The 23,797-nt window shown below is 25.3% G+C and overlaps 1 protein-coding gene across 1 annotated transcript; it reads right to left on the bottom strand.

Annotated features, from left to right (window-relative positions):
* Positions 1-19,030: 19,030 nt before the first annotated feature.
* On the bottom strand, positions 19,031-20,472 carry LOC145828840 (ATP-dependent RNA helicase DDX18-like). Its single transcript, XM_082936589.1, is given in 2 exon segments — positions 19,031-19,371; positions 19,374-20,472. Coding segments are annotated over 2 exon segments (1,335 nt in total). The 5' UTR covers positions 20,368-20,472.
* Positions 20,473-23,797: the final 3,325 nt, after the last annotated feature.

Genomic DNA, 23,797 nt, shown 5'->3' with positions numbered 1-23,797 from the left:
TGGTTAGTCAAACAAACTTTCATATTTTTTTGTTAATGAGTTCCGCCGCCTTTTATAAGTCTAGGACAATTTTTCTGGACAAAACTACTCGCGGACCGCACTGTGGTCGTGGGCCTTAATTATTAAAAAAATTTCATTATCAAAATATTGGCATTACTTAAACGAAAAGTTTGGTAAATTTCAATATATAATGTACTAATTATTGTTGATTGTTAGATTAACTGCATTAATTTAAACTCCTAGCAAAAGTATTTTTTTAAAGCATTTAAAATCATGTTTTCAGCTAAAAATTAAACTGTGATAAGCATATATTTGCTCTAAGGGGCGCAATCATTTTAATTTTTATGGTAACAAGAATAAAACGTTTAGAAATGGTCTAAACTGTCCCTAAGCATTTTTCACATAAATCAAGTACACTTAATCTTTTTAAAATGCTATGAGTATTTACTATGATAAATATAATAGACGTAATTTTATTATTTTTATATAATCTATTATATGTAATTTTACATTATATCTTAATGATATTATTTCATAAACAAATGATTTTCTATTAAATAAATAGTGGTAGATTTAAAAATTTTCTGTCAGTTAATGATGTAAGAGGGAGAGAACAAAAAATGTAGCTCAATTATTTTTGAATCGTTAATAATCAAAGAATTTTACTTATGTATTGAGTATTTTAATAAAAACTTATAAAACTTTGTTAGTTAAGTCAATAAAAATAACTTAAATGCAAGAAGAACAACAATCTAATTTATATTTAGTTACCTGCAGTACTAATATTTCGATTTTTTTTTAAATTATCTTGTTTCGAAAATGAGATTAAGTAAAACTAGAGGAATTTAAACATTTTAACCAACATCCTTAACTTAATCTAATTGGCTTCGGCTGCTGATGTAAGGTCGCGTCTGATTGGCTTATATTTTACTTATAATTTTTAAGTAAAAAAACCTTTTCTCAATTTTTTTTATATATATTTCGCTAAGGTGGGTTAGGAATAATAGTATGAGTGTTTTTACTATTCTGCTGTTTTACCACTTTATCCCACTTGCATAATATCATGAATGAAAACAATACTTTATGAAAACCTTACAACTGCAGCCAAACCGAATTCTTGGAACCAACCTTGCTTTATTTTTGTTTTTGAAACTTTTGAAAAAACAATCCCCTTTTTAGAAACCAAATAAAATTTTATTCATAAAAATAAAGCATGGTAATCAGTGGTTGCTACAATTAATGACTAAAAGAGTATTCAAAGACTATTAAAAAAATAGATGTAGTTGTATACATTTTAATAGTGTTTAAGTATTGTATAATTATCTTAGTGATTAATTCTTGTAGGAGGTTAATTAAAGTAAAAATTTAAGTTATAATAATTGAGCTGCATTATTCTTTAAAAGTGTTATACTTTTAAAAACTAAATAAGTTTGCAAAATATGTTTTAGATCATTTAATAAATTATGTATATTTTTGAGATAAGCGCCAAAATACTAAAAACACTATTGTCTAAGGGTCACTTTTGCACAAGACACTTTTGCCCAGGCTTAAATTTTATTAATTTTTTTTTATTTTTTTTTGTAGACTATCATTTATACCTCTAACCCTTTGTCATAATGTTTTTTTTTCTATTTATTGTTATATTACCATTTTTTTTATTTTCTTTTTTTTTACTACAATTGTCACCCCATACCCTTACCTTGGCTGTTAATTATTTATTGTTTTTAATCTCAAGCAATATTTACAATATTGCAAAAATTGATCCTTTAAACAAAACAACCCTTAGTGCTAAAGATATCTTTTTTTTAAAGTTTTTTTGTGCAAAACTGACCTGTTTCCACATTTTTGTTTGCATTTAACTTATTAAACAAACAATTTTTTATATTAATAGTGTAATCTGTTGGCATATGTGTGGGGTTGACGGCTTTAGAAACATTCTTAGTTGTGCAATATCAAAACTCATGGATGTAACATAAATCAAAAAAAATTAATGCACATTTTTTAATGTATTTAATGGTTTGATTAACTTTAATTAAGTTATTTTATTTTACTTTCTTCTAAACTTAATCCTTTAAAAGTGGTGTGTACGAACATGAAACTGAGCTTTCGAAGTATGTTTGCGGCCTTAAGCGCAAAAATATTGATTTTAAATTAATTTGCGAGGTGATAAAAAGAGCACAGCCAATAGCAAATGGTAACAACCCTGTTTGTAGGCTGTGCTTAAAAGAATCAACAGCCGTTATGTATACTTTAAAAAAGGAAGGTTATTTAAATAAGAGGAGTGAATTCATATCGTCTTGTCGACATATGAAAAAGTGCCTCTTAAAATACAACAAATTTTGAAGCATTTTATAGTCACTTAACTGTTGTTTTTGTAAATTTTAGTTGTCTAATTAGTAAGATGGTAGATCGATTTTGTACTAAATATTTGTAATGTACAATGTTCAATTCTTACGTCATATTGTTTTGGTTTTTTGTAAAATTTTGCATCTTTTTTTCCCCAAAGTGCTTTTTATTTTAAATTTGAACTGGCTGAAGTATAAAGACAATCTTTTTGTCTTTATGAAACATATGTTCCAGTATTTTTAAAATTGTACATTTCAATAAATTTTTTAAAAGCCCTTTAAGTAGGCTCAGTAGAAGGTGTTCAAGTTTGAATAATAACCTTATTTTATATATATATATATGTATATATATTTATATGTATATATATGTATTGTTTATATATATGTATGTTTGTACATATATATATATATATATATAAATATAAATATATAAAACAATTATGTTACACTTTCTTTTAACAATTTTTATACATAAAAATTGTTAAAAGAAAGTATATACATAATTGTTTTGTCTAAATAAAATTGTTATTCAGCATTATTATCTATAAAATAAGAAATTAAACCTTTCGCTTGAATGCATAACAGTTACCTTTAAATAAATTTATTATACAAATTGTAATTTTACTAACAAACAGTTTTATACTAGATTACTTTGTGTTACTTTGTTTATTGGAACAGCCTGAGCAATTAACAAAAGACTGCACTTCACCACAGGTAAAAAATATTTTATTTGCTTGTTTTAGGTTTTCATTTTGTTAGTACTTACGCATCTATAATCTATAGAATTTTTATAAATTTTATTATTCTTTAGTGTTTGAATTAAAATCATATTTAAGTGAAGTTGATCTCAACAGGTTTAAAACATGGATAATTCTGATGGATTTTCTGTGGCAAGAGATTTTATATTAAGCACAGCAGGATCAGAGGAATTCATGGATCCATCATTGTTAGAAGCTATAAGTTCACTTTACAATGATTTTGTATCAAAAGGTAGTGTAATACATATTAATCTTATGTATAATTTTTAGAACTTAACATCTTTTGTATATGTATAATATAAGTATATAGCATATATATGTGTAAGTTTAAATGTTACAAAAATAAAAATATATCTTTTAAGAAATACACATGTACAGTACATAACTTAATATTAATTATTTTGAACTATTCGTAAGTTTATAAAACGAAGTATAGTAAAGTTTGAAAAATATTTTTTTTTCTAGAACAACGTATTGATGACAAGTATCAACTTTCAGTGGAAGATTGTAGAGATACAAATATTGTCCAATCACAAAATACTGTAGAAAATTATATCACTCCATCAGAAAATAATTTTGGCACTAATTTTAATCTAGTACAAAATGATATAGGAAATTGTTTTACTCCAAAAAAAAGTAATGTATGCAGTGATATTTATCCAGTTCAAAATAATATAGACAATAATTTCATTCCTATCAAAAATAATGTAAGCAGTAACCTCATTGCAATGGAAAATATTCCAGGCAATAATTTAAATATGTTGAGAAGTAGTTTAAGCAACAGTGTAGGCAATAGTTTAAATTCAATCAGGAATAACAAAAACAATAATCTTATTCAAATTAAAAATAATGTAGGCAATATATCAAGTCTAGTAAATGATGCTGTAGGCAATATTTTTAATCCATTGGAAAATAATCTAGGCAATTCTTTAATTCCAATAAAAAATTATGTAGGTAGTGATTTTAGTCCATTGAAAAATAATTTAGGCAATAAATTTAATCCCACGCAAAACAATGTCTGTAACAGTTTCATTCCATTTAAAAACAAAAAAGACAACATTTCTACCACAATAAAAGGTAGTGGAGATATAACAACAAACTCTAGTTTCAAAAGAATTGTAAGCAGTTGCTCCATCAATACGATACAACTTGCAACAAGTGAGAACAGCATTTCCATGATAGTAGATGGAAAACCCACTAAAAGTGCAAAACCAGAGGAAATTTCTGAAAGCAACACTGTTTGTAAGTGATTTATCTACCTTTTTAACCTTATTTTGTCAAATAGTAGTTATTTGTCTATATCATTTTATTAAAAGCTAATTAATAAAATAATTTTAGATCTCTTTCGCCAGTGGTTCCACTCACTCAGGCTAATTTAATATAACTGAAAAGACTCAAGTTTTTATTATGTTTTTTTTTAAATTCTGGTTGGTTTTTATAAATACTTCCTAAACCTCAGGCTAAGCCACTGTGATTTTTTATCAAGAATTTTTTTTCGAAACAACAGCTCTTTTTGTTATCATTTTGTTAGCTTGATATACACAAGCTTTAATAATTTTTTTGTTCAAGTCAGTTGTTTCTTGTCTCAAAGAGTGGCAACTCTGGTATTGTTTACTTATAAATTATATTTTGTTGTTTTTTTTTCCATAATAAGTAGTTTTTTTTTTGTATATTTGAAAAAGTTATTATTATTTTTTTTTACATCTGGCAACTTTTACAGTTTTAAAGTTTAAGTTATTAAAGTACTCAAGTTTTGATAGATTTGTGATAAGGTGCTATAAAAAAAACTAAATAGAAATTTAAATTATTTTAAAAACAAATAGCATGAACAACTTTTATTTATTTTTATTGGCACAAAATATGGAAAACTCTTCAGCTTTTGACATTTTATTAAAAAGTTTTAGTTCTGAAATATTTGCCTTATTGTTTTTTTTTTGTCAATCATTGTTAACTAATCTTGATACATATTTGATTACTAAGAAATTAAGTATATATATAAAAGACATATTTTTTATTAACATCATTCTAAACTTCATATAAATGCCAAAGCTTTTAGTTTATTTTTAGTTAGAAATTTTATATTAAACAAATATAAAATTAATTGATATAGCATTGCTATATACGTATTAAATACATATTTTCCACTAGTATTGTAATTTTTCTAAGCATTGCAACTTTTACAAAACATCCTAATAAACTTATAAATGAACATTTCAATTTCTTAAATTTTGATGAAAAAGATACAAAAAAGTTTTTACTTTAAAAGACTGAACTAAAATCAGTTAACTTACATGCTATGGCCACCTCTAACAAGTTTTCCCAAAAAACTACCATTAAAATCGCCTGAGATTTTTTCATTTTTTATCAACTCTAAAAATTCTAGTGTAAGTTTCAAATTAGGGCTTTGTGGTTCCTCTTTGGCTTGTGGCCCCCTAAATTTTCTAAATTTTTCTAGAATAACTTTTATAAGTATCAAAAATTCAAAACTACTATTAAATTAGGGGTAAGGAGTACTTGGGTGATGTTTGCTGGACTTATGAGTCATTATGATTTTGATGTGTTTTTTTTTTTCTTTAACAAAAAGAATTAGAAAAAAAAAATTCAAAAAACAATTGCTGCTCAAAAAACTGATTTCAACTCCGAAATCACAGATTTTCAGATTTTTCGATATAAAGAGTAATAAAATTACTTATACATGTCATAAAATTATAATTAATATCTTAATTGAAAGCTTATAATTAATTACAAGCTATATTAAAAACATTTAAACTGCTTTTGTTGTATTGTGGCGTCATTAATACACTAAATATGGAAATTTTGTCTGTAAAATTGTACTTTATTTTCTAATATAAAAAGCAAATTCTTCTGCTGTTTTACTTTTAGTGTTTTGAAGTAGAGTATAAAATGTATCAAGTCAGCTAGGCAGGAAGATGTTATTGATGTAAAGTCATTTCAATTGCATGTTTATATATATTTATATACATAAAATACATTTTAAATCACTTTCTTGTTTAATATAATTGTTTATTAGAAATTATGATTATTGCGAGCATTTTATATTAATAAATACATAAACAATTAACTGCTATGAGTTTAAAACAAAAAAAAATATTTGATAAAAAACTTTAAAATTAGATAATTATAACGTTTAAACATACTAACAACTTAAATTTTTCTTTGTATAGATGTACAATACTTTATAAACTTTAAACAATAACATACTCAAAGATAATGAAAAAATAATACAGATAAACATTTATTGTTTAAATGAATAAAAATTCTTAAATTAAAACTATACTAATTTTAATAAATTTACATGCTTTTTCTATGATATATAAGTTTAGATATTTTATTCTTAGACAGGTGCTCTCAATGATTATAATTTTTTAATAACGGGAAGTTATTTAAAATGTATTTATATATATATTAACATGTAATTAAAATGACAAAACATCAGTAATATCTTAATGCATAGCTGACTTGACACATTTCATATTCGAAATCAAAAAACTAAAATAAAATGGCAGAAGAACTTGCTTTTTATATTAGAAAATAAAATACAATTGTACAGACAAAATCTGCATATTTGAGTAATAATGACGTCATAGTACAACAAAAGCAGTTGAAATATCTTTAATTTATGCCTATAATTATAAGCTTTCATTTAAGATATTAATTATAAGTCTAGGTGATGTATAAGTAATTTTGTTACTGTTCAAGTCAAAAAATCTGAAAAATTTGTGATTTTAGGGTTGAAATTTTTGTCTGATATTCGGATCCGGTCGGATCTTGATATGAAAAAAAAATCCGGTTCCGGCCGGATTCTAATTTGAATAAAAAGTCCCGATCCGGGTTCGGCTGGATCCTAATTTGAAAAAAAAGTCTGAATCTGGGTCCGGCCGGATCCTAATTTGAAAAAAAAGTCTGGATCTGGGTCCGGTACATCACTAGTTGAAATCAGTTTTTTGGGCAGTAACTCTTTTTAATAAAGCAAAAACACATCCGAATCATACTTGTTTTAATTTAACAATATGACTAAAGAATGTGCTGTACTCCCTATCACTACATTTTATGGACAGAAATTGTAAATTAAGGGGTGATTATGACTTTATAATACATCAAAAGCAGTTAATATGTCTTTAAGTATATGTCAATAATTATAAGCTTTCATTTAAGACATAAATTATAAGTTTAGGAGATGTAGAAGTTATTTTATTACTGTTTGAGTGAAAAAATCGAAAAGTATGTGATTTTTGGGGTTGAAATTAATTTTTGGGCAGCAATTATTATTTTTTTAATTTTTTAATTTTTTTTCATATTCTTTTTAATGGAACAAAAACACATCCAAAACCTAATGACTTGAATAAATATTACATTATGACCAAAAAAAATGTGCTGTACTCCCTACCCTTAATTAAATTCGCCTAAGATCTTTTTTACTTATTATTTTACTTTTTTTTGCTCTTCATCATCATTTCCAGTATATCTAGTGTAAGGGTAAAGTAAATTTAATGTAGTTAGCCATAAAAAATTATGTTAAAGAAATATTAATTTTTAGCCTTGAAAATAATTAATATTGGATAACGAGGTTAAAGATAAACAATATTTTTTTTGTTAAACTTAAAATATAGTAAGTGTTAGTTTATAGTAATTTTATTTTTTATATTAAATCTTATGTTTTATATTAGTTTATTTATAGTAGTTTTGTTATGTTTAAGTAAAATTTTAGATAAAACTAACTTTAAATATAATTGTTGTTTGTATATATATAGTCTACTTAATTGAAATATTTTTTTTATAATACCATGCTTCTAGGTCTTCAGACTACAAAAAAGACAAAGCCAGAAGAGTTTAAGTGTAAACTTTGTTCCCAAACATTTAACACCATGCACAAGCTTCACTACCATCGCATGATAAAGCACAAGCCCAATAAAAACGTATGTGAGATTTGTACTAAACACTTCAGCACTAAAGGAAACTTGAAACAGCATATAAATAAGGTTCACAAAACACACCAATGCAAAACGTGTCACAATACATATCGTACTTTCTACAGCTTGAGTAAACATCTAACACATTGTCATAGAAGTGGTAGAGGTGGTAGTTTGAGTGCAGTGGTTAATACAAAAGACATTAAGGATGCACCATCAGAAAATAATAAAGATAAGGATATTATTGCTTTACAAAACAATAATAGCAGCGACTTAAATCCAACACAAAGTAGTGAAGACATCTATGCTTTTCCATCGGAAATTGACAACACAGACAACGACCTTAAAATAAGAGACAACAGCAACGATAGAAGTATAGGCAGAAAAAACAACAATGTCAGTGCAGTAGTAGAAATAAGTGGCAATAACCTCAATATAATGAAGAGTAATAGGGAAATTAATTATAAAACATCAAATAAAATTAATGACAGTAACATTAAGACAGTTAAAAATTTTAAAGACGCCAATGCGAAATATTGCGTGGTTTGTTCCAAACCTTTCGCCACTGCATGGAGTTTAAAAGCGCATGTTGAAATGTTTCATTCTCAATTATTCTCAAGCACAAAAGACGTCAGTGATACTTCAATGAAAAATGGTAATGACAAGAATACAATTGCTTCACATAGAAGCAGTAACAACAGTCTTATTTCAATGGAATATGATAAAGACATCAATTTCACTCAAGTTAAGAATAAGACAGACAACAAACTTTTGCCAAAAGAAAGTTTCGCTGATAACAAATATATTTCAGTAGATGACAGAAGAAACAATATTTTTAATGCAGTGAAAACTAATGATGACAACAAAGTCCCTACAGTAAAATACAAGTTTGATGAAAAATTAATTCCTCAGGAAAAGTCTGATAGCAACACCTTTTGTAAGTTGAATGCCTTTGTTTACTTCTAACTATATTTAGTTGAATAATAGTTATATATATTGTTTTCACTATAAATTCATTTGTAAAGTAAGCGGTTAGCAGCACACTCAGGTCTACTTTAAATTTTGAATAAACACACTTTGGCTTGTTTGGCTAAAATTACGTTTCATTCACGTTTTTCTTAAAGTTTATGCTACTCTTTTCACATTATTTTTTTTTCTTGGAGTTAGTTTTTTAATTATCAACTCCTTTTTTTACAATTTCAGTGTTTTTGTATATTTAAGCTTTACTAACATTTTTATGGCTCATAGTAGATTCTCATAAACTCATGACGTTTTTGAAAAACTCAGACTAGTTTTTAGTTACTTAAAATGGATTTTATTTGAAAAAGTTTCAACCCTGATACACTTAAAGTTAGTATCATTCAATATAAGTAAGTCAGTAAATTGTTACTTTAATTTTTTGTCTTATTTAAAATTTTTATAAAGTTGATGTTTAAGTTATACAAAAAGTTTTACAAATAGTTTTATCAAACTAAGCTCTTTTTTAAGTTTCTTTAGAGTTTTACTTTAAGTTAATCTTGATTACAATGTTTCTTAAATTTTATTAAAATTAAAAGGAAAGTGGTTAGAACATACAAAATAAAATAGTTATTCATTGTTGTTAAATAGAATAGTATTGAATATAGTTAAAATATTGTTTTAACATAGTTTTATAAGATTTTGAAATAAAAAGTTTCAAATAACAATGTTGTAGGTAAGTATAGGTTTTTTTTATTACAAAGAGTTATTAAATTTTGTTTTATAATAAATAAAATTTTTTTAAATTACATACCTATTTAGATAAAAAATACTCTCAAAATGCCTCGTTTTCAAGATTTAATAACTACGTAAAGTTAAATTACTTTTTAAAACAAAACTGTTTTTCCAGGTTTTGGAACTTCAAAAAATTCAGATGAAAAAGTGTTTAAATGTAAATTTTGTTGCCAAACATTCATGACTCACGGTGGACTTTCCTATCATAGAAGAGCGAGGCATGACAAGTCCAACAAATGTGTGTGAATCTTTCACAATATTTCAGCACTGAAATGAATTTGAAAATGCATCTGGAACTGAACCATGCAATGCAGACACGTTATGCTTTCATTTAGTGGCTCTACATTTAATTAGGTAGCTACTTAAAGTGTTTCTATAATCAATGTATTTTAATGTAAACGTGAATTATTAAATAGTTTTTTTACACTTTATTTTGTTACAGATCCAAAATTTTTACCTGTAATTATTACGTGTTATGTATAAAAAGGCACATGAATTTGAATAAAAATTTTTTATTACTTCAGTCACATTAAACAGTAACATGAAACTTAATATAACTAAAAAAATTGGACTAAAAGTGTGTTTTTTTTAATTTCAATTTTTCTGATCACATTTACAGCTTTTGATGGAATAATGTTTTTTTTTTTTTTAATGAAACTTTTAGAAATTAAAGAACGGTTTATACTTTTAGTTTTGTGCTCTTGTTTTAAACTACTTTCATTTTAGAAAATTACTATAAAAACTGTATTTCAAAACATAATATATTTTAAGTAGTATTAGTCTATACTGAATTTCAATTAAACATCTGAAAATGCTTATTTCTATATGATTTATAAAAGTGTAGTAATAATAACAAACAACACCTTATATCTCGAAACCATTGTTGGAATAACTGCTTTAAAAATAATTTAAGTTTACAAATAGTTAATTTTTTATAAATTTTAACAAACAAAAAAATATCTTTAAAACATAAATTTGAATTGTTATAAAACTTTCAAACTATTGTTTATAACATACAATTGTTGTTTTGAGTCAATTTTACTTATAATTTGAACTATTTTAAAATATATATTCCACAATTAAGATTTCAACATACAAATTTTAAACCATACTATTTTATTTTGCTATTTTTTATTACTTTTTTACTACAGCTTGTTTCAATTAATTTGAAAAAAATTATTCATTTTTAAAGATTTTTTATACTTTAATTACTTAAAAGTGCATTTTGTGTAATTATAAAAAATGTTTTAGCGAAAATTATACAATTTCTTGTTTTGTATATTCTTATATTATTATCGTTAGTAAAATGCCCTTTTAAAAATTGAAGTTTTTTTATGTTAAAAAAACAAATTTACTCACGTCATTAAAATATTAATACTTGCCGTTTTTTATACTTCACATTTTAGTGGGTCGGATATAAAAGTTTATATATTGAGTATTTAAATATACATTTAAGTACTATTAAAAATAGCAAACTTAATGCATATAACGATTTTTTTTTTGTAATCATTTGTACTTTAGTAAACAGTAAAGTTTCTTCTTTTAAATACGACGCTTAAGTTTAAATTTTAATGAAAGGTTTATTTTAGCAAAATAAAAAATTTGAAATTTCTAGCTAAATTTTAACTCTAGAAATTCACTTAAGAAACCTAATACTTTTAATATTTAGGTCTTAAAGCATATTAAAGTTAAGGTAAGAAGAAGTTTATATAATTTTTATTTTTTTTAATTCTTGCAGTGGCAAATATAATGTTTCACACTTTTAGTTTTTAGTATAGGTAAAACTCCAAGTAAAAAATATCAATCAACTATCTATACATGTTTTATATTTAGTAAAAGTAAATTTTTTTTTAAATGAATGTACCAGTTTGATGAGAAATAAACCATGCATCATTAAACTAATAAAAAAAATTCTTAAGTTTTTGACTAGAATATTTGTTTTAATTTAAAAAAAAACTCTGTGAAATAATTGAATTCAGGTTTTTAAAAGTAAAAAAATTAATCGTTATTCAGTGTTATAGTATAAAGTATTTATTGTATAACTAGTTTTTTATTTAAAAATACTGCTAACTGATTACTATCACATAACTTTATAGTTACTAATAAATTAATTCTATAAATCTTGCATGTCATCTATAGAAAGTCCTTATAAACAGCTGTTGATTCCTGACTCACACGACAAGTTAGCTTTCAATTTGTGGTTTTTTTTTTAGGCGTTAAAAAATCTCCTTTATACCAATCAATACTTTGAGTTTTATTCAATTTTCGAAAACCATAATAGTAGTTGTTCAAAATTAAGAACAACTTTTTACATTTGAAACAATACGTATCGTAAACGCATACGTACGAGATTCATATGATGTTTATGACGTCATAATAACATTTGTACCATTTATATAAATGTTTCCCACTTAAGCTTCGCCCTTAAAACTTTCCATTGCTTCATCGATTTTTCTGCAACAGAAAAATGAGTTTTACATGTAAGTTTTTAATTGTAAGCGTTGCGAAATTAGTTTAATAGATAATTATAATATAAGTTTTAGTTAAAATCTTAAACATTTACCTAAAAATAACAATTTTGTATAAAATACTAAGATCAATTTTGAAAACATCACTAAATTTTGTAGAAAAGTTCTTAGAAAAACACTAATGTAAACAATAAGTTTAGTTTTTTATTTAAAAGCGAGAAGATGATTGTTTTAAAAGTATCACCGGTCCAAAGTTGTTATACAATAAAATATAATTTTTCTTTAATTTAACTTTTCAAAAGCCATTTTTATTTATTTGTTGTTGATGGAAACTTTGTCGAAATAACTGATGAGTCTATCTAAAATGACATTTAAATAAGTGTTTTGATACTACTCAGTTTTTTTATTAATTTGATTGAAACATGCGATCTTTTTTACGCTCACGTACAAAACTAAACATAAGCTTTTAACATTAAAAAAACTTGTAATGAAATCTTTTATAACTGCTAAGCAGCGCTAAACTAAATTTTAATCAATTAATTAACATAAAAGTTTTGACATAACAAATTTTGAAAACCCTATTGTTTTTGTTTAAACAAACATAAAAAAGTCAACGCCTTTATTTTAATAATTTTAGTATGATGGATCTTATGAAACTCAAAAAGTGTTCGTTTTACTTGAGTAGTTTCTTTATTTCGTTCCGCTCGACTGGTAGGTTTCGTTAAGATAACGTCAAACAATTTAGCAAGTTCATATTGAGTTTTAAACAAACGCATTAACTAATAAATAAATTTGTTTTGAAGCGAGTTTTAGAGCACTGTTAGAAATCTGTTAAAGTTATGTTGTAGTAGAAATATGTTATTAAGGAGATGTATGTAGTTTGCTTATAAACAGTTTAAACAGCGGTTGTTCACTTTTCAAGTGTTACAATATTTCTTTTTAAATTTAAGACAAAATATTCCTTATAAAAAAATAGCGGAAAAAATTGAAAAAAGCAAAAAAAAAAAATAATTTGTAAAGAATTGCTATAAATAATGGCATTGTTTATCATTGAACTCTAAACATTAGAAGAAAATTTAGAGCTTGCTGGAGTTATGAGAAATAAGGGTTAAAATCAATGATGCAGCATTTCCAGAAAAAAATTTTGCCTAGTGATTTATAAAAGTTACAAAAGCAGCTTATTTTTCTTTAAGAAAATATTTGTAATACTGTTGTTTGGTTTTATTTGTATAATAGATACATCACTAGAACTATCTTGCCTAATTTATATAAATAGTCTTGAATAGTCTTTAGTTTTTATAGATAAAACTCACTGATACATTATAACAAGTTAGTATGAAATATATATTTTTATTTTATAAATTATGAAGAAACACTAACTAAAACTTTTATTTTTAATTTTTTTCATATTGATACTTATAATTTAAATATTTTGAAACTAATGATTTTTACTGAAAATATTCAATATATGTTACAAATTAATTAAATTAAGTTAAGCATTTTATGTTTGAGTAAGCAAAAGTTTAATCGAAAGGCATCATGAAAATTTTTATAGGATATAAAAACAGTAATTTTTGGCTTTTAGGCAACTAAGTATGACTATAGTTATCTTTAAATACAAAAAATATATGAATTTAGGTAGTATAAACTAAAATTGTAAATAAAAGATAAAAAATAGACGATAAAATTCTTAAATCTGAAATTGTGTTTTACATAGTAAACATTCTATTCTGTTAAGATTCATAGTTATAGAGGCTCTAAAAGAGCCAAAATATTTAATATAATTAATCTCTGAATCCGATCAAAGTACGTCCTTGACTATTCAATTCCCATTCAACTATTTAGATTTTAATCTCTTTTCGCGTCCTAAGATGATGTTATGATGATTTATAAAATTAATTATTTGATAGAATAGATGATAGATTGATTAAACATTAGCCGAAGTTCGTAACTACTAATACTTATAAACAAATTTGAAGAAATTTATAACATGATTATATGTACTAGTGGTTACGAACTTCGGCTAATGTAACTGCTTATCGTCTACCAGTGGTCAAACTGTGTTTGTGAGCTTGTAACAACTTGACTTCTCAAATGATTTTTTTAGATACATTTTGTTTTAATTATATATTGCAATGAAGCACGACTTAACAAAATAAAAATTATGAACAAACCTATGACTAGCTCTATTATTTCTTTTGATTAAAAAAAGAATTCACTATAAAACTCCGTGTTTTTACATACTATTTGGTATAACTTAATTAGTTTTCATTATAACAAAAATCTAAAATATTGGTGGCTGTTAAAAGGGCCTGTTTTAAATTTTTACCAATTTCTTGGTTAATTGTCCAGAGAGTTTTAATTTAAATTGCATCGTTACGAACCTCGTCTAATGGTCAATTATAACGCCAACTAGTGGAATTTTTAGAATTCTCTCATTTTCTTTTTTCTTTATTTTACGTTTTGTAGCAATGCTTTATCTCGTTCTAAAACTTAAATTAAATTTAAAAGGAAGAAGAAATGAAACATACTTTATAAACTTAACGTTGTGATAGAACTAGATTTCAATCCAAAATTTACCAAAAAAAAAAAGATTGTTATAACTGGTTATTTATAAGAATTTTAACTTTATTATTCAACATATAAGTTAAAATTTTTTTTTGTTAATATACAGTCATTTAATGCTATTATTACCTTTAGTTAACAAGCAAAGATTGACTGTAATTAAAAATAGTATTTTTTTAATTATTTAAGTTATTTCTAGTTTTGATTTTTGTTGTTTTCATAAAATATTTGATTTTTAGAAAAGAGTTAAATAAACACTGTTTTTATCACTATAGTATAAATTTAAAGTGGTAAAAATTAAATGGTATTATTATAAAAACTATAAGCTTTATTATAAAAAACTACATTAAAACTTTTGTATGTTTTCAAAACACCTTTATGTTAAACTAAATGTTTAACTTACCTCAAATATTTTTAAGAAAAAAAAAATTAATAGTAAAACACTTTTCAAACAATAACAAAAATAATAATTATGATAAATAATAAAAACTAACATTAAAAATAAATTTGTTACATAAATTGTTTTACAAATGTTTAAATTTTAATTATTGAGATGAAAAAAGCATAAATTAAAAGTTTAAGTTATTTTTTCTTCTAAATTTACAGCTTAAAACTTTTTTAAAGTTACCATTTAAACATTTTTAGGTACAATTCAAAAAAACTAAATAAATTTGTAAAAAAAAATATTTAAAATTTCACAAAAACGCTTTGCTGCCTCTAGTGTTCTATTTACTTCGCCTAAGTTTGTTACCGTGAAAAGTGTATAAAAAGCCTAATTTTTTCATTTCCTCACATTTTACAACATGACCCGCACAAAAGAAACAGTCCGCAAATCAACTGGAGGAGAAGCTCCCCGCAAGAAACGCAAAATGGATTCAGATTCAGAAATGTTATACATTGAAACGAGTGATTCTGACAACAACTACAGTGACAGTGAAAATGAAATGCAAGTTGTTGAAAGGAAGCCTCTAGCTTCAGTCTTCGAAGAGATATCTCAACGCGACGTTCTAGAAAGCGCTAGTTCAAAAATTAAAATCCTCCAGTCAACTGTAAGTGATCTCAGTGAGCCATATGCCAGGCGCCGGCTCCAAAACAACCAATGGAATGTTGATAAAGCACTTATTGCTCTAAATAACGAAGTGAAAAGAGAACGAAAAAGTACAAAAAAAATGGCTTCGGTTAAACACAAATGTGTTGAAACAAGCTGTTCCGCTTTCGAATGCGAAGTTTGCATGGATGATCTCTGCCAAGGTGATGTAGCAAACCTTGAATGCAGCCATGTGTTTTGTAAAGAGTGCTTGAAGGATCACATCCATGAAAACACAATTTTTTAGTATTTAAAATATTTCTAGTATGTTTCTTAGTGTATTGATATTCTTAAATTTTAATTTTTTAATTGAAAATTATACTTTTGTTTGCAGTTATTGTATAATATATTTCTGGAAGCACAAAAATGTTTCATAAAAGCTATAATTTATTCTCTTTCTATTAGAATATTTAATTGTAAAACTGTTAAAAAGCAAAAAATGTTTTTTTTATTCATTTTGTTTCGACAATACACTACTTTCAACATAAATTTGTACTAAATGAATGCAAAAAAAAAAAATTACGTAGTTGAACTATTAGTTTTGTATTATCTACATTCTGCGGAACCCTGCAGTTAAATTACAAAAAACTTAAGTATTTGAAGTTTAATACCGCGCAAAATTGCGTATGTAAGGAAATCTCGGTCTTGTTTACTTGCAACAAGCCCGAGATTTGTTTTTATAATTATTCTTATGATTGTTTTTTATATTGAATTACAATAGTTAACATAATAATGTTTACCTAGGTTGCTTAAATTATTTTGATTTATTACCGAGAAAAAAGTTTATTCTATTTAAAAGTTTGCTTGTTTTAACTTCAAACGACACAATGTTTCTTAACTTAAACTAAATCAGTTAGCTTGATATAAGTGCACGACAATTCCAATTCGGACAATTTAAATTCAGAAAAAATTAAGGGCTTAAAAAAATATACTTGAAAAATAAAAAATTGTAAGTAGAATTAACTAATACTTACATGCCTTTTTTTCATATAGCAATACTGTAAATATTTTTTTAGGTATGACCAAATTAATTTATTTAAACATAGTTACTTTAAGTCATTTTTAAACATTCTTTTAATAATTAGTTTTTAATTAAATAATATTAGATTGGTTTTTATTTATCTACAACAACTTATTATTTTTTCAAAAAGTTATTATTTTTTGAGATACGACCTATCATCTTTTTTTTGATTTAAAATTGTACACTATCAATAAACACTTTTAAGGTGTTATTTTACCCTTAGTTATCCAACAACCTTAAAAAATTTCCAAAATCTCTGAACTTAAATGAAGTTGTTTTTGTCAAGTTCGAAACCAAAAAAAATAATGCAAGAAAGAAAAAGTTTAAATTTTCTACAAAAAGTTTTGTATGAAAACAGATATTGCAATTAAGATGATTACAGTATTCTAGTTTGTTGAAGAAGAATTAGACTTTATTGAAACTGGAAAAGTATTTTTACACTTTTTGATTCTAAACTTGATGATAAACATTGTGCTTTAATGTCATATGAACGTACTAATTCTAAAACTGCTCCAATTAAAAATACCCAATCAATAAAACTACCGATATAAAGTCCTACCCATATACAGTGGTAGTTTATAAATTTAAACTGAATGATTCCTGCTTAACTTTAATAGCTTTGCAAAGATTTTGTCGTTATATTTATATAAAAAAAACTATTTAAAATTTGAACTAGCAACGCATGTCTGTAAAATCGAAAGTTATTAGAGGTATAATCAATATAAACTTTTAATAATATTATTTAACTTAAAATTTAATTGAAATTATAATCTTTGTTGTATTAGTTTCGCTTTTTTGAAGATACTCAGCCAAATTACAAATTTAAATCTTTTAATTTATGTCTCAAGTCAATAAACTATAAAAATATTTTTTTATTATTACGTCCATAAAGTTTCATGTAAAACTTTTATATTTCTACTTAACTATCATCGTTTACTTTTGGCTTTTACTCGAAACTTTAAAAAAAATTAACGTAATAAGTTAAAAAAGACAAACTATTGTCAAACGAAATATTTTTTTCTTTCAGTTATTATTAGAATGACTAGTTTTTATCTTGTATTTAGTTTGCCATCTAGCAGAACCAGATCTTTTTTAAACTAAAACACGGAGAATGATCTTTTTTAAGTTAAGATGCGACCAGATCGGGTAAGTCACTTACTTAAAGTAAATTTTGCCATTTAATAACAAAATAATTCCAGCCTGACGCTTATAAACACTGTATAAACACAAAGTCCACAATCACATTAAACATAGGCAACCAAATTACAAGAATTATTGACAATGAATATCTATGTAAACAAATTTTGTGTATAAGTAAAAGTACTTAAAGGTCTATAAATTAAGACTGGTGATAATAGATAGAACTCCTATTAGCTTACGAGATAAAACTAGTATACAATACAACAATGTTTAAACAAATGATATTCTAAATAATTTTTTTTTGAAAAGTATAAACATTTTACGAATTACAATTTTTACCTTATACTTTTAAACTGACACGAGTTAGTAAACTTTAAATATTTCTAAAGGCTCTAATTTTAATTAAGGCCTTAATATCACTCAGTTAAATAAATTGAAAAAATCCAGTTTTTTAATCAACTTAAGACTTCATTATGATAGTTCTGATTTTACAAATGTAAGTGAAATATTTCAAGACATTATTTAAATAACAAAAAAAGATACTTTTAATTGTTTTTAAGGGATTGATAAAAACTAGAGAAATAAATAAAATATAAAATGGTTTAATTTCAATTTATTACTTATCATATTACTATAACAAAAAGAGTTTCGGCTGTACAATATTTATGAAAAAAAAAAGTAAGCTAGGTGTTTTATATACTAAGTGTTAATTGTTAATATTATACAAAATTTGACTACAATCTTAGAACGAGGCAACAACATTTTATTCAAACATTTTTAAAATACTTCTAATTCAGTAAACCTAAAACATGGTAACACAAAAAACAATACTTAGTTTTCAAGATTATAACTGCTAAATATATAAACAACTCAGTTCTTTTACATTTTAAATTGAAAACTTATTTATATTATAAATATATTTTAAAAATTTCTAAAATTTCTTCTAAGTATTAATTTCTATAACTAGTGTTTGTTCCTTTTATGTTTAGGTCCACGAAAAGCGTTCTTAGCGTTTTTTTTACTATGCACTCCTATATCCATATAAGGTGCAGTGGCAAAACCAAAAGACTTGCAAGATTTTGCAAGGTCAAGTTTTTGAACATTAAAAATAGATTTTAACGAATGCGATGAATAAGCTCGAACAAAACTTTTGAACGCTTCCTTTGCAGATTGTTGCAAGTGATGATTTGCTTTAATCAAATTTTCCAACTGATCTTGAACGTTAGCAATTTTCTTCCAGTCAAATTTTATTTCCTTGACAGGAACTTTTCTTTCGTTTAGAAAGTTAAGAAATCCTACTTCTCAGGTCTCAAGAACAAAAGCGCGTTTCCCTTGGTGTTTTTACCTCTTGCTGTTCTGCCAACGCGATGAATATACTCATTTGGTTGATCTGGAGGAGAATATTGCACGATCCAGTCAACTGCGGGTATGTGTAGACCTCGTGCAGCCACATCAGTACAAAGCAAAATTCCTTTTTCTGATTTACAAAATTGAAAGAAAGTATTCGTTCTTATTTTTTGCTTTTGTTTTCCATGCAAAGACATACACGGTACATCTATATACTTAAAAAGCTCACAATGATATTTGACATTTAAACAAGATGAAAAAAATACCATTATTTTTTTATCTTTATTCCTTTTAAGAAAAGTAAACAAAACTCTAAATCTCATGTCAGAGTCTATTACTGCATACCCTTGATTTAAACCATCTGCAGTAGCAGTTGCCTTTTTGTCATCCACACCAACATACATGGGTGCTTTTTTCAGAGAAATACGTGCAAGATCTTCTATTTTTCTAGTTTGAGTAGCAGAAAACAACATTGTTTGTCTTCTCTTAGGTATTAAGCGAATAATCTGCTTCATTTCTTCTTCAAACCCTTGGTCTAAAATTCTGTCTGCTTCATCAATCACTAAACATTGTAAATTTCTATATTGAAAATTTGCAGTGTTTTGAAGATGATCAAGCAGTCTGCCTGGTGTAGCTACAACAATATTGACACCTTTTGCTAACTTTTTTGATTCTTCTGATCTGTTAGAGCCACCCATGACTAAACCGTATGTCTGACAATGGTATCCGTTCATGAGTTTTTGTAATTCCTGATATATTTGAACGGCAAGTTCACGTACAGGTGAAACGATAATCACACCTGTACCGTTTCTAGGCATAAATTTGCATTTGTGAAGCAGTTCAACGGCAGGAATTAAAAACGCCAAAGTTTTACCGCTGCCTGTTTTGGCGGCTGCCAGTAAATCTTTCCCCTCCAACAAAGGTGGAATGGCTTTGTGCTGGATCTCCATCATTGTTTTAAAACCGTACTCTTCCTCAATTGCGTTGAGAGTCAGATCACTGACGCCAAGTTTTTTGAGAGACGCAAAAGATTTATCTTCAGATACTATCACTTGAGCTACAGCTTCTTTACATTCGTTTTTAATTGATGGTAAATCTGAGGTGTTACTTTCACTTGTTTTACTAAACTTTTGCAAATTAACTTTTTTGGTAAGACTTGAAACATTAGCTTTAACTATTTTAACACCAGTTTCTTCAGACAACTTATTTGCATCATCAACAGTTTTTACTTTAGTTTTCAATACCTTTTTGATCTTGTCATTATTTTTAGCTTTATTTTTCCTAATTTTCTGACGTATTTTTCTCTCATCAATAGGCATGGTTAAATTTACATTTAAAATAACTGAAAATTAAAACATTTAGCATATTCAGTGGATAAGTAATAAGTTTTTTTACAGATAAAGTATGTTTTTATGGTTTACTTTTTATCCTTGTTTCATAAATAGTAGTCAGTTTTGAAAATTGTAAACAACTTCTCAGAGCTAATAATTTTAAAAAACTAAAAACCTCATTTGTCGTATCTTTATAGTCATATAATAATTGCATATTAAAATTAAAGCTATATGAAGGGATCCAAAATTATTTTACAAAAATTAACGGTGGGTCCTAAACAAAAGCTTGAAAAGTAAGTAGTTTTTATAAGTACAAAATTTTAATCAAATACGGGAAATAGTCGCTTTCGTGAAAAGTTTCTAATACTAACTTTTTATATACTATTTATTGTTGTTTAGCTTTGTTTACAGAAAATAGGTCGTTATAAGTTATAATAAACAACTTTATCTATGAATTAAATAAGTTAAAACAATACAGTTAATCTTAATATTTTAAATGTATAATATTACAAGCTTTAAAAAAACTATATATTGCAGAAATATAATTTTATATCTCAAAACTGTTTCTGTCTAAGGGCCTAGGGGAGGAGAGGGGGGTTGAAACACTTTTATTGAAACTATGTCATATTTTTTACATAAAAAACTAAGCTTTTGGTTTTTTTTTTGTTTTTAATATTCAAAGTAGCTTTTGAGATATAATCTATGAAAATTAGAGGGTTCAATAGGTTCTTTATGAGAGGCATAAACTTCAATGGCAATACTTGACTATTTTGATAGAAATCTGTTTCCTCCTTTGATTTTTGTGCATATATGTTTTGAATTTTTTTTAAATAAATTTTAATTAAATTGAAAAACTTTTAGAAAACAGATTTTCTTAAAAATTATAAATTAAAAATACATGAACAACATAAAATTGATTATCTTTTATTTTTATAGTAAGGTTTTTAGATTTTTTTTTAAATTTGCTTCATATAAGTTGTTTGTAATATTAAAATAAACATTTCCAGAACATGTGAAAAAACTGTTACAAAAATCAAAGAATTGTATATATAATGATAATGAACAACATTTGCGACGAGTATCTTTAAACTAGTTTTGAAAATTTATAATAAGTAGGATTGTAATTTTTCTTACTTCATTTCAGGTTTATCATTTTTGTTAAATTTGATCTGAAATTTTGAAATTAAAAAAATTAATATACTAGTAGTAATAGTAGTGTTAACTAATAAATAATGGACAGGGTTGCCACTGTTTTTAAGAAGTTTCTTCCAGGTGTTTTGTTTCTTCCAGGTTTCTTCCAGGTTCCACAGGATTTTGAAAAAACATGTTTTTGGATCTATTTCTAGTTAATAATAAAGCTGTAAAATAGTATAACAACATTGAAAAATTACTGTAAAGCTACTTTCAATGTGTTTTTTAATAAAAAAATTGATGATGATAAAAACTTTTATTTAAATAATAAGTTTTTCGAGTAAATTCGAAAATTTACTTATGAACAAAATTGTTAAAATTTTGTTTTTTTTTAGATTTTTTCACTGACTTTTGTTCAAAGTTCAATGTTTTTTTTCAAAATTTCTCAATTTCCAGGTTTTTCAAGGTTTTTATCAAAATTTCTCAAACTTCAGATTTTTCCAGGTTTCCAGGTAAAGTGGCAACCCTGCATTTAATAAAAAGATTTGGATCTCAAAAAATAATTAAAACTTTTATATTCTACAAAAAACTGACTTAAAGTTTATACTTTTAGCTTTATAAATACCAATGTTAAATTTTGTAAAAAAAATTATTGAACCCCCCTACTATCACCCATGCTCCTAATTACTGACCAATAGTAAGGTTAAGGGTTAAAACTTATAGTATAAAAGATAAATAAACAGTAAAACAAAAAATATTATTTAGACAAAAATAAAGACAGACAGTAAGGGTTAGGGGTAAAAGGTGTTATTAAAGATAGAAAAATAAATAATAAAAAAAACAGAAACAAAAGGGTAACAGTGTTTGTAAAAAAAAAAGCAAAATTAAAATTTAACTATTAAAAACAAATAAATAATTTTAACCCGTGCAAAAGCGACCCCTCATGCTAAAGTGACCCTTCATGCATTTTTTACGCCTACCCAGTAATAATACAAGTAGTATAACAATAGAATAGGATAAGATTCATAGGATTTCTAAAATAATTAGATTTATTAATTTTATTAATAAGTATTAATTTTAATTATAATAACAAAAAAGTTTGAATAAGATTTAGTGTGCAAAAATGACTCTTCATGCATTTTTGACACCTACCTAGTAATAATACCAGTAGTATAACAATATATTATGATAAGACTCATAGGCTTTCTGAAAGATTTAGATTTCTTAATCTTGTTTATAGTAACATAAAAGTAAAAAATTAAATCCAACATTAACACTACTGCAATCCATGTGAAAACCATTTGAATTTCAGTTTGACAGTTTGTTTTCTTTTAACTTCGTAAATCTTCACAAATATAAGTTTTTATAGCTCATAAACCCTATTGAGAAAACTTGGTATTAAACTTATCACTAAAATAATCAGTTTTTGTAAACTGTTTTCTTTAAAATACTTAATTAATTAATTTTTGAATTTAAAATGTAAACATAGTTGAAAAACCAGGTATTTCAAAATTTTTTAAATTTCAGGTTTTTTTGCCTTAATTGTCAAATTCCAGGTTTTTATGGAACAGTGACTTAAGTCTATTATTCTAACTATTCTGCTTCTAAACTTAATATTACTACACTTTATTAATAAAGTGTTTTTTGAATAATATTTCAAAAAAATTTTGTAGATGTTATCAAAAGTTGATCCACAGGGTTGCCACTCTTTGAGTCTTAAAAATTAGCCTGAGCTACATCAAATTAGCATCGGTTGGCCAAAATTTGTAAAAAAAAAACAATTAGCCAAAAAAAAAAAGCTTTTGATCAAGCTTAAATCCCTAAAAATGCTAAATTAATAATAAAACTACCTAACAAAAATACATTTCATAAAGTATTAACTAGCTTAAGTTTGTAAAAACGTTTAAACTAGCCTGAATTT

This window comes from Thalia democratica, chromosome 2 (assembly GCF_965202585.1).
Source record: "Thalia democratica chromosome 2, ktThaDemo2.hap1.1, whole genome shotgun sequence".
NCBI classification, from domain to species: Eukaryota; Metazoa; Chordata; class Thaliacea; order Salpida; family Salpidae; genus Thalia; species Thalia democratica.
This window is presented reverse-complemented; position numbering and strand designations above follow the sequence as displayed.